Genomic DNA, 12,748 nt, shown 5'->3' on the forward strand with positions numbered 1-12,748 from the left:
AAAAACTTATACATGAATGTTCATAACAGCATTTTTCATCATAGCCAAAAAATGGAATCAAACCAAATCTCTACCAACTAATGAAGGATAAATAAAATGTGGTATTTACATACAATGGAACATTATTCAGCAACAAAAAGAAATGAAGTGCTGATACATGTTACAACATGGATGAATCTTGGAAATGTTATTGACACATAAGTGAAAGAAACCAGTCATAAAAGGATACCTACTGTATGATTTTATTTATATAAAATCCTCTAAAATAGGCTAATCTGTAGAGACGGAAGGTAGATTAGTAGTAGCCAAGAGCTAGAGGGAAGGGAGAATGGGTAGTGGCTGCTAATGAGTACAGGGCTTTTTTGGCAGGATGAAATTGTCCTAAAATTCATTGTGGTGATGGTTGTACAAGAATATACTACTAAAAAACCATTGAACTATACACTTTAAGTGGTTAAATTGTATGGTATGAAAATATATGAAGTATATATCAATAACATTATTTTTAAAAACATGAACCCAAAGTAACTAAAATATAAAGTAGCGTTTGGTAATTCATATGGAAACATAACCAAAAGCTATCCAAGTTCAGAGGAAAAAGACCATTTAGGGTACCACAATTAGGGTAGCTTTCAGAGGATAATGGGATTTGGATAGAGCTGGGATGAGGTGTACATAATTAAAGGGAAGAAGAAATGTATTTCTTCTTTTTCTTTTAGGAAACACAGCCAAAAGAAAGAGAAAATTACAGCATATAGTTGGGAAATGGTGAGGGGTCTGGTTTGGCTGGCATGCTTGGTGGTTAGAAAAAACAAGTATTGATATGCTTTAGACATAAAATTATGGGAGAAAATATTTAAAATTTTAACTTTGCCCCCCAAAATCTAAGGTGTACTGTTAAGATACAGTACAGAGGAATAGTAGACTTTGAAATGATAGGTTTGTCTAGGCCTTGGAGAAAGAGGTATGAATACTAGGTAGGAAATCACCTCTGATTCTGCCCTCACTCGAAGCTCCAGATCCCATTTCCTTATTAGCTCATGTTTCCTTATTAGCCTTGCAGTCTTTTCATGTGATGTGACTTTCACATGAGAAAACTGCAAGGCTTTGGAGAGTCTGTGGATTGTGGCACCTGTAGAAATAGTCTTATATCTGAGTACAAAGTATTCCTCACGGTTTCTCAATACTGTGCTAGCATCAAGACATTCCTCCTCTGCTTCAGGATGAAAGTCAAATGTAAGTCAAGCCTCAGCCCCCATAGCATGAATTCGAGAAGTAACACAAACTGGTCATAATTATTTCATTCCATTATATTCCAGATGTTTTCTTGAGCACCTACTATGTAAAAAAAAAATTATAGTGGATGCTCTTGGGGCTAAACAAAAACAAAAATTCCTCAACAGGTTGTGTTAATGGATATAGCTTTATTTTGAAACTGCAGATGTTTCCTTCACTTAGCCACTACAAGTGATTAGACTGAGAGGTTCTGGAAACTCAAGCCAGGAACTAACTGCTCCATTCATAGTCTGATGGGATGAGGCACTCAGGGAGATGCTGCCTCTGGCACCCATTCCCAGCAACAGGCCTCCTATTCCTGTCTTCATCTTGCTTACTCTGCTGCAATAAGTCTGTTTACCAAGAGAAGTGTTCCTTCAAATCCTTGTCTATCATTTACCTGGAATGTTTGTGTCCCCCCAAAATTCATGTTAAAACAATCCCCAAAGCAATGGTATTAAGAGGTGGGGCTCCTGAGAGATGATTAGATCATGAAAGGTTAACCCTTATGAATGGGATAAGTGCCCTTATAATAGGGGCCTAAGGGAGTTTGTTTACCCTTTCCACCATGTGGGGACACATCAAGAAGGTGCCATCTTTGAAGCAGAGAACAAGCCCTCATCAGACACTGAAACTTCTGATCATCTGACACCTTGATCGGAGGCTTCCCAGCCTCCAGAACTGTGGGCAATACATTTCTGTTGTCTATAATTACCTAGTCTGAGGTATTTTGGTATAGCAACCTGAAGGGACTAAGACACTCTGACTTCTCATCACCTCTTACCCGAGACCCACTATCCATGATCCTTTCAAAGAAACTTGTTCTACCAGTCCCTGAGTAAACTTTCCATCCAAGCTGCAGATCCAGGAGAAACTCTTCAGTCCTTTTTAAGGCTCCTGAAATTCAAGTCCACTCTTAGGAAGTAAATGGGTCATGTCTCAAAATTTAATTTGGCCTTAATTGGGGGAAGGGAAACCAGTAAAACTACCATTTTAATTTCTTTATTCATCAATAGTATCTGAAAAGAAAGAATCAGGAGTTACAAAAACAAGTTAAATGCAATATGGAAGCCTACTAAATACAAGTTCACAAACACATATGCAACAGAAACTTGTTTAGATTGTTTCTTGAAGTTTGACTATTTAAAAACATAGGTGTAAAGGAAAGACATTCAGGCTGGTCCACATAGGCTTGTTAGCAGGCAGAGAAGCACTGGTTTCCAAAAACAGTGAGAGTCCAGAGTCACAGCATGTGGGAAGGTTTCCATGGACACTGGATCTTAACAGATGCTACAGTATTTACAAAACTACACACACAGAGAAAGCCCAAGGAAGCCTGCAGGATAAGCCCTATGCTTTTAGAGGGCTAAAGGAACTGAACCTGATTTAATCCTGTTTGCTCCATGCAAAGCTTTATGCAAGACTCCCCAAACTAGGCTATTTAGCAGCTTTCCATGAATGGTCCTCAGATCATGTGTTTCTATGGCAAAGACAACAGCTGCCCTATCTACACAGAAGCAGCAGAACTCAAGAAAAATGTGGATTTGCTCTTGGGAGTACAATGTTGGTTGCAGGGTAGAGTAGTCTTGGATGGTAATCACTGTTCTATCTGTGACTAGTGAAGAGACACTGGTTTCTCGCTTTTAACAAACTGGTACTCTTGCCCTCTCCCATAGTGTCCAAGGACTGGCAAAACTTTTGATTAAGGCATGTTGCTGTGAGTTCTCCAAGGCACTTGGACAGGGAGCTGTAATTCAGACTGCACAAGTGGGGTTTGAAGAGAGTTTTTAAATAGGATGATACATAAAAGCTTGAAATGCTAAACAAAGTGGAATTTTCTCCTTTCAAATGAGAACAAGGAAAACAATTTAGAAGGAATTCTATTTTTGGCACAGTGTTGACTGTGCATTACAACCTAAATAATTTCCTTCTGATGGTCTTTAATCTGCTTTCTGCAAATGAGATCTTATGTCAAGGCTTTAATCTTTGGTATTCCAAATGCATCTTAAACAGGGTAGTGAGTGGGGTTAATAATCACAGAAGTCGAAAGACACAGGAATAAGTGTAAACAACTGACCTCCCCAAGTCACAGTTTTAAAATTAAATCTCCATTTTTTTTCCCCTGTTGAATTACAAACTTTCTTTATCCTCATCTCTAAAGGGAATGCTTTCTATTTCCAGCCAGAGGTTAAACAGGAAATGCAATTATGAAGACAGAGTGAGGTGGTTCTCTTTCCCGCTCTCTTCCTGCTTTACCCATGAGGACTCTGTATCACAGCACAACCTGTAGGGTCATCAGGCTGAGATCAAATTTGGTCATCTTGTTTTTGGCCATCTGACATTTCTTGTTCTAACAACAAGGTTTCATTTATTCTACAGGAAAGAAGGAAAAATCACAGGTACCTAGCTCCCCTCTGGACCCATGATCAGAACCACAGAATTTATAATTTATCAAATCAAAAGGCTAGTGCATTCTTACCAGCTCACTGAGGAAACTGAGGTCCAGAAAAGGGAGGAGACAGGGCCAACTCACTCTCCTAGTTAGTAGTAGGCCAATGAGCACATTGGTGGGCTGGGATATCCTAAGCTCTGCTTGGCTGCACTTGTCTCTATCCTTTGGAATACGGATTTGCCTGAACTTCTCAGAATAAATAAAAACAAATTAATCTTTGGATTTTGAAGTCTTTTACGAAGATGCTTCTTCCCATGGCTTTGGTTTGAGGCACCCCCTATACCGCTGGCAGATAATGGACTGTTGGAAGCTAGGGGGGGCCAACTACGGGCTGCATCTAGGATGTGGCAGGCTGGGGGCCTCTGGGTTATTTGAGCCCCTGCACCAGAAAGAACCCCAAACTCCTTCTACCTATGAAGTGGTTGGACTACTGAAAAATTGTAAAAGCTTAATACCTAGTCAAGAAAATAAAATATTAAAAAACAATAATATAATGATAATAATTGAAGAATAAAGTCAACTTGTGGAAAAAAAAGTGTTACAGAGAAATAGCACCTTTGGTAAAAAGTATTTTAAAAATTTGGTTAGGTCACTAAGGGGCTTGAAGTATACAAGTATCTGCATCATTTTGGCACACCCTCCCAGACATTACATCCAAGTCTGAGGGACACTGGGTAACCAGCAGGATGGCTATGTATCTAGAGGCAATTATTGGGACCAAGAGATGTATGGATGTTGGAAGTCTGTCATGCTGATGGCAATGGAAAGAGGCTGCAAGCAGACAGCGTTCCTCACCGTGGAGCTTCCCAAACCTCTCCTCCAGGGACACCTTGCTAAGTTCTCTCTGGCATTGCGTGCACTCCCTGTGGCCTGCTGACAGCTGCCATAAACTCAAAAGGGGTTCAGATCTGGGTCTGCTCCTCTCTCAATTGTGATGCAGTTTCCTTCCTAGCCTCCAGCCCCAGAGCACCGTTTACAGTTTCTCTTAAAGCACTCCTAGAAATGAAGGCTATGGCCCTTCCCCTCCTAGCCAGCCACCTTCATATCCATTATTGCAAAACAAATAAACAAAATGAAACTCATTGCTATATAAGCAAATACTGGTGATTTGGCGACTGTAGCAGACACTTGTGTATACTGGACTCAGCGCTGAAGTGGAAGAGAAAGTGCTGAGCTCCAGACACTGTCCTGTGCCTCCTCATTAGATTTCTTTGGTGCTCACTCTCTTGGTCTTTTCAGCCGTTTCCTTTGAGATGCAAGAGAAAATAGGTGTCATGGAAATATCAAACAACTGTTGGCATTTATCTGTTCCTCCAGATTATATAGCATTGACATTTACAAGCTTATACTGAATTTTAGTTCTTTACTTGTCTGGCTCCTCTGTAGACAATGAACAACTTGAGAACAAGAACCACAGCCTATTCATGATATGGTCATGCAGGGGTGTTTATGGAATTAAGTTGACTCCATTTGGACTCCTATGAAACAAGCAGATCAGACATTATGGTTCCCATTTTAAGGATGAAGAAAAGGATGTTAAATGGAAATGCTACAAGATGTTCTGAATCCAACAAGTCCAAAGAGGTGTTAAGTATGGCAGGTTCTGCAGGCAGACTGCCTGAGCTTCAACAGTGGCTGTGCTACTTTTTGGGTGACCTTGGGCATATTATGAAATCTCAATTTCTTCAACTGCAGAATCACAGTAATAAAGTACCATGTCTTCGAACAGTGTCTGGCACATTTCTCCAAAGAAGATATACAAATGGCCAATAAGGACTTGATGCTCAACATCATTAGTCATGTGGGAAATGCAAATCACGAGATACCACTTCACACCCACTAAGATAGCTAAAATAAAAACAATAACAAAACTATTGGTGAGTATGTGAAGAAACTGAAACTCTATGGTAAAGATATACAATGGTGCAGTAACTTTGGAAACCAGTCTGGCCATTTCTCAAAAGGTTAAACATGGAGTTACCATATGACCCACCAATTCCACTCCTAGGTGAATACCAAGAGAACAGACAACATATGTCCACACAAAAACTTGTGTGCACAAATGTTCATAACAGATTTATTTATCAGAGTCCCCAAATTGAAACAACCTAAATATCCATTAACTAATAAATGGATAACACACATGTGGTATATCCGTATCATGGAATGTTATTCAGCCATAAATAGGAAAGAAGTATTGATTCATGCTGTAAGAATGAACCTTGAAAACATTATGCTAAGTGAAAGACAGAAAAGGCTATACTGTTGTATGATACCACTGTAATATGCCCAGAACAGGCAAATCTATAGTCAGAAAGTAGACTAGTGCTTGCAAAGGGCTGGAGGAAGAAGAGAGTGGAAGGTGACTTCTAATGGGTATGGGATTTCTTTCTGGGATAATGAAAATGTTCTGGGATTAAGATTGTAGTGAGATAACTGACAATCTTAGGAATATACTTTAAAGGGGTGAATTTCTGGTATGTGAATCATATCTCAACTAAAGAAATAAATTTTGTAAAACCTGAAAACAGTGCCTGGTATCTAGCAGACACTGATGGTGTTCCAGCCATAGCCCTGTGTTTGGGTGTACACTGGTGTGACTTCCTACCTACTGCCAGCATCTGTGTCTCTGCCTGAGGGCTTTCTCTAGCTGCTGGAACCCACTCTGTCCACACACACTGCTAGGTCACAAACGCCAGGGAATTAATGTTTCCCAGTAGCAGCCCTCAGCCAATGGCTATTGGGAGCTCTTATAGAAACAGCCCAGCTTCATCCTCACTCAGGCACTGTTACTCCATTCCAGAGACCCCCAACAGGATTAAGTGCCACTTGTTCACAGTGATAACAGGCCTGAATACCCACTCTTCATTTCTTCCTTCCCTTCCTGGACTCGTTTCCCAAATCTCCCTCTGGTGCTTCCTGTGATTGCCTCCCAAATAAACTGTGTGTACTTGCATCCTTGCCTTGGTACCTGCTCTGAGAGGACTCACATCAAACAGACACTTAAACATATCAGCTATTATAATTCACTTCCTACTGTCTGAGAACTGCTCTATCCTAGATTAAAGTATTTCCTATTTTTTTTTATTTTCTCTTTGATGGGATTGAACTCATTTTGAGACTCAAGACTGGTGAACTTTGAAAAAGCAAAAGACTAGAAGCTTTTGCGTCTGCTTAAACAACTGACATGAGATTTCTATACTATCAGTGACAATGATGACAAAATGTACATTGAGAATGATCATACTATTAATAGTAATAGTTCTGTTTACTCATGTGAAATATTTCACATCAATAGTTTAGTTCTTGTGACCATTATATTCCTTAAAAGCTTCTATGTCAGAGAGAAGGCTAGTACTACAACATTTGGTCTACAGACAGGTAATGGAAGGTGCAATATCCTCTGTGAAGACTACATGATAAGCCAGTAGAAGGATGGGCCCAGGAGCCCAACAGTTCAATAATGTGTCAGAGGATCACTATTCTGCTAAGAACCCTTCCACCACGGAAGCCTTTAACTTAATAACATAGAACCTGAACAAAATTCTTATTTATTATCTTCTTGAGTCTCTGCGAAGGAGTCTCCGTCAACTCTAGTCTATTTTCTAGTCAGACTGACGTTTAACGTAAATCCTTTCTGCTGTGGCCCAAATTCACTGCTTTCATGCTCACTGAGTGCTGTCTAAATACCAGGCCCTGTGAGAGCTGCCACGGTACAATGGTGAGCAAGTTACAGAGCTTGCTTTCGAGAGCTCACAGTCTTTGCATCTGGACACTGTTCATGACAAGATACACACTTTCTTAAACCATGCTCATTGGCAAATCACTTCCACCTCATTTGCAAATCACCACCTGCCTGATTTTGCCTTATGCAGCCACTCACCAAGATGTACCTATACCTGTTGAGATCTACTGGGACCTGTTTTATCACGGAAGTGTCTGTATCAGTTTTATAGTACAGGTGATGGGGTATCACTCAGGATCTACTGTATTGAACAGAGTGTGTCTCCTTGGTCTCAGGGGGCACTGGGCAGTGTTTGAGTGGTATAGGGTCGGGTGGCAACAGCAACACCTGAACCAGCATGGAGGCCGCCACTCACCTGATGCTTTTGGAGCTCCTGGATGTATCTGGCCATCTCCTCCTCTGTCTGGGTCTGTGCCCCCTTCTGATTCTTTCCTGCAAGAAGAACCAAAGCTCAGAGTAGTGGCAGCTGTTGTAAGCCAGTGAGGAATCCCACCAAGATCTACCTAGAGGCTCTCAATTCATCTCCCATTTAACCTGTGGAAGGAGAGGTGAATTAAACACATTTTCTGAGTATGAAGGCATGAAGGGGCCTTGTGCAACTGGTACCTCGAATGTAACATCCTGTAACAAAGCAATCTACCCACACTCCTCTCTGGTCTTTATTCCTTTAACTGCTTAGCACATCCCTGCCAGTGGCTGGCCCTGCAAAAATATATGGTGAAAACCTGGTCTTGATACAAGAGATTCCTCTGAGACAGTAACTCTCAGCCATTCACATACCTTCAGATTGTCCTGGAGAACATTTGAAAAGATAACTATCTATGTTCCACCTTCAGATATTCTGATTTAATTATCTGAGGTGGGACCTGGACACCAATATTTTTTTTACAAGTCTTTCTGGTTGGTTCTAATGTGCAGCCAGGGTTGACAATCATTTCTTCTAGCAATGTTTCCCAAACTCACACAGGGATAAAAACAAAAACTACACAGGTTTCCAAGCTGCTCTTTTGCAAATGCTGATTCGCTAGGTTTAGAATGGAATCTCTATGCTTACCAATTATAATGTTGACCATTAGGAAACACTGCTAGGACATATCTTCCAAACACTGCTATCAACTTTCCCCTTGTAGCAGTTTCCCTTGGCTCTGGCTCCACCTGGTTTCACATCTTCATGCCCCTTCTTGCTTGTCCCATTCTGATTTGTGATCTAAGAGCAGACTGCTAACTCTGGTACTAACCTGAAAATGCCCTGGAATGCTGGCTACACAAACTCCTCTCAGATCCATGACCTACACATCAGGCTTCTGGGGGCACCACCATCTGGAATGCTCCATGTTATACCCACATAGAGTTCTAGACTTGGCCATTCAGAGAGGGAGGATGAGCAGCCCATAGCTGTGTGGCTGTGGAAATGGGCAATGTCCCATGGAGCCGTTCATTTGAATTTTGTCTGATGCATGTGATAGAGATTATTATTCAGATGACCATGCTTATTTGTATTCTGTAAGCCAGCTGCACACTAACTGCCTGCACTTTAGAAATGGAGGGCTACCTTTACAAAGCCAGAATAGCAGTAGTTAGAAGCAGACAGGTACTGAAGGGAGTTTCAGGAAAACAAGTATAGGATGCTTCTTGGTTGAGGCAGGCTAGGCCACTGACCATTTTCAGAAGTTCTTTGTTGCTTCGGAAGTAACTTGGTCTTGACTTCTAGGAACTTGTAGAAATTTCTAGTCTCTAAACAGCCTCTTCCTGTTATTTCACCTGTCCCTGGAGTTACATTGGTTTCCTGTCTTTCCACACTGAAAACAGACTTGGTCCTGGGCAGTGGTAGACCAGAGATCCCTTAGATAGTATTGGGTTCCATTCATACTATTGGTGTTTGCTAGGATCCTTGTCTGGAAGAGCCTCTTCCTGGGTCTCTGACCTGTTTTCTGGTTACCATTTAACCTGATCTTCCTGAACATAATTCTAGGCTCCAGCCAGCTCTTCCTTGACTCAGTTAACTTCTTAAAATATTCTTTTTTTTTTAAAGACAGGGTCTTGCTCTGTCATCCAGGCTGGAGTGCAGTGGCGCAACTGTGGCTCACTGTAGCCTCAACTTCCCAGGCTCAAGTGATCCTCCCACTTCAGCCCCCCAAGTAGCTGGGACTACAGGCATGTGCCATCACGCCTGGCTAATTTTCACATTTTTGTAGAGACATGGTCTCGCTATGCTGGCAAGTCTGGTCTTGAACTCCTGGGATCAAGCAATCTTCCCACCTTGGCCTCCCAAAGTGCTGGGATGATAGCCATAAGCCACTGCACCTGGCCGATATAACTTTAGGTTCACCCTAGCTGGTATAACTTTTGGGCCTGGTTCTAACTGATCTTTTTTCCTTAAGGCAACTTTCCCTTCCAGACCTAGCTTCAACACCCTTCTTATGTCTTGCCTCCACTCTGAATGTCCCTCGTTCTGTGCTAGGGCTCAGCTTTGATTTAAGAGTCCCTCTTGATCTTTGGCATCATTGTAGCCCAGAACCCAGATGGGACCCTAGTGGTTTCAACATACCCTGTAGCCTCACACTGCCCCCCAAACTCTCAGATTTCTGTCACCCCAGGCCACCCTGCACACAGCTCAACTAGCTCAACTTTCTCTCTCTCTTTTTAAAAAAGATTACACATTTCTGTTAGTTGAAAGAGGGTCTACAAACATTTTTTCTTTTTCTGCCTGGGTATGGCAAGGAGAAGTCATTTTGTCTTCCAGTCACCAGAGTCTTTTACTAAGTATTTCCTAATGTGTTAAAACGATCAAGTGGGTTAATGGGTAAAGTGCTTAGAAGAAAGCCTGGCACATGGTTCTTGCTGTGCAAGTATCTGATTTCATTGTTACTGTTCCAATCTCACATTATCATTTACTTTTGCCCTGAGTCTTGGTCCTCTCTTATTCCTAGCCTCTGGAGTGATTTTCAAACTGAATGCCTATGGGATAAGTGCTCTGCCCTCAAAGCTATCTACTGGGGCTCCAACCTTACAGGTATGGGTCTGCCAATTGCTTCTTGGGTTCCTTGCTCCCAGCCACCCTCTTCTCCATCAATCCCACCCCAACTTCTCATGTGGATTTCATGAAGCTCTCTCCTTGCTGTTTTTTCTTTCTGCCTGAGGCACAGCTCACCATCACAGGTCATGGCTGTACAGACCCAGTTTCCACAGGCACAGACACAGCGGTTACAGTCCACCTCGGTTTCAGCTCCATCTGCATACATTTCATCCTCCAGGGCACACTCTGTTGGGCCAGAAATATGGGGCAACAGTTTTTAGTTGTGAGGCTGGAACAGGGCATCTTTGCCACAGTCTGTGCATCTTACCCATTTTCCCCGACAAGACATGCCTGTCCCTTAGAAGCACCATATCTGAGCAAATTTTACCATCAACCTAAAGAATTTGGGGTCCTGACTTCACCATGGGGATGATGGGCTGGAACCCAGTCTGGAATCATGGAAGGGGATTTTCTCAGCTACCTCTGGAGAGTTCCACCAATCCTCTCTATCTTGGCTCCCACAAAATGCCTCCATTCCCTACAGCTCTCTATTTCTTAGGTTAGGCATACTCTTCTCAGGAGGGTTGAAAGATGGGTTGAGGCACTTGAGAAATTCTTGGAAGCTGAGTTTCCAATCAGCATTTTCATCAGACAGTTCAATGAGAGCATCGACACAGAGTCCTCTGAAACAAAACACAGGAGAAATGTGTTAGCAAGACTTCAGCTTTGCTCAGAAGAAAGAAAGTACACATCAGGACTACATACATCCAGGGCCTCCACAGGAGGCCAAGAAGATGACTGCTAACTGAAACAGCCTCTCTCTACACTGACTCAACACAACTATTATCCATCCTGACAAATGCAGCCATCTAACCTTTAGTTTGTTATACTGAATGTCAGATCACTCAGGCTATTCAAATGTCCCCTTAAGATGACTAAAGTTTCATGAATGGTTTTGTCAGCTTTGATTGACAAATGTTTTCACTGCCTGCACACCTTCCACTAGCAATTGCCTTTCCCCATGGTATATAAGCCAAGTCAACCAAACTAGGAAAATCAAAACAGAACAGATATGACAGATGACATGAAAGGAATATGAGATTTGAAAGAATATGAAGTTCAAGCAAGAATTACCATTATCATCATTCTAGAAAGAGATTTTCCGAAAAGCTTTCAGAACTCAGTTCTATCACTTCTTTCTTGGACTGGATTTGAGCCCTCGCTCCATCACTTACTACTCAAATGGACTTGAGCTAGTTATTCAACTTTTCTGAGCCTGTCTTCCCAATCACAAAAGGAGGACGAGAAGCCCTCCTTCACTGGGATATCATGAGGAACACACATTGAAATTGTAAAACATTATCTAATTTCAGATTATCAAAATATGAAGGATTTACAGAACCTATACTTTAAGGTCACAGACTATTATTAAAGAAGAATCCTTTTACAAACTGTGCATTGTACTTCTTTTGAAGAAAAGAGATGCTTTTCCTATTTTTAATTCTTACCAATGTCCTAAAACTACATCAAAAGTTTAGTGTAGTTTTTATTAATATTTATTAATAGTGATTAGTTTTTATTAATATTTATTCTGGAATAATAGCAGAAAAGTAGAGGGGCATACATTTTTAAGAGTTAGGGCAATTGGCATGAAATAGCACTAATTATCCTAAAAATCAGAACAAACCTGTTTTAAACCTACCGTTAAATACTACGCTAATGTAATTCCTTCAGAAAATTAGTCAGTAAAATATCACCCACCACACATTTGGAAACAACTTGCGCTGATGTGCCCTTGGCAATTTATTTTAAAATTACATTCTTCTATTCCTTGCAAGTTCTCACCAAAAACAGTAACTATTTCATTAGATATCAGTGGTACTCAATATACTAGTTCATACTGTTCACAGAATAGAACAGAACGCAATTCCCATTTTGCTTTTTACATGACATTCTCTCACTGGTAGCTATTCTGTGAGTGGGAAAGGGTTTAAGTCCCCTCTCCTAGACAGTCTTCCCTTGTAGATCATTCTCTGACCCCTCACTCATCTCACCTAAGCAGTTTGTTGTTCTCCTGGTCTGGATACGTGGTGATATTGATGGCAGTTTCATTCTGTTCCACAAACTTCAGGAATTCGCTAGAGTCCAGGCGAGAGTCACCATTATCAAAGTTCTAGAATGGGCAGGAACACATCATTCAGGAATGTTTTGTAGAAATCCTGTTCTATCATTGCTCCACTCAACTGATCTGCCTCTGATT

At 41.3% G+C, this 12,748-nt stretch overlaps 1 protein-coding gene across 1 annotated transcript in view; it reads right to left on the minus strand.

Annotated features, from left to right (window-relative positions):
* Nucleotides 1-2,261: 2,261 nt before the first annotated feature.
* Nucleotides 2,262-12,748, minus strand: part of FSTL1 (follistatin like 1) — a 54,579-nt gene continuing 44,092 nt past the window's right edge. Inside the window, exons 7-11 of the mRNA XM_017513526.2 lie at nt 12,543-12,661; nt 11,059-11,171; nt 10,624-10,734; nt 7,828-7,904; nt 2,262-4,973 (exon numbers count right to left, since the gene is read on the minus strand). Of these exons, the coding sequence (XP_017369015.1) occupies nt 4,929-4,973; nt 7,828-7,904; nt 10,624-10,734; nt 11,059-11,171; nt 12,543-12,661 (465 nt within the window). The 3' untranslated portion in view covers nt 2,262-4,928. The remainder of the gene's footprint in view (nt 4,974-7,827; nt 7,905-10,623; nt 10,735-11,058; nt 11,172-12,542; nt 12,662-12,748) is intronic.

Source organism: Cebus imitator, unplaced genomic scaffold (genome assembly GCF_001604975.1).
Source record: "Cebus imitator isolate Cc_AM_T3 unplaced genomic scaffold, Cebus_imitator-1.0 Scaffold494, whole genome shotgun sequence".
In the NCBI taxonomy this organism is placed as follows: Eukaryota; Metazoa; Chordata; class Mammalia; order Primates; family Cebidae; genus Cebus; species Cebus imitator.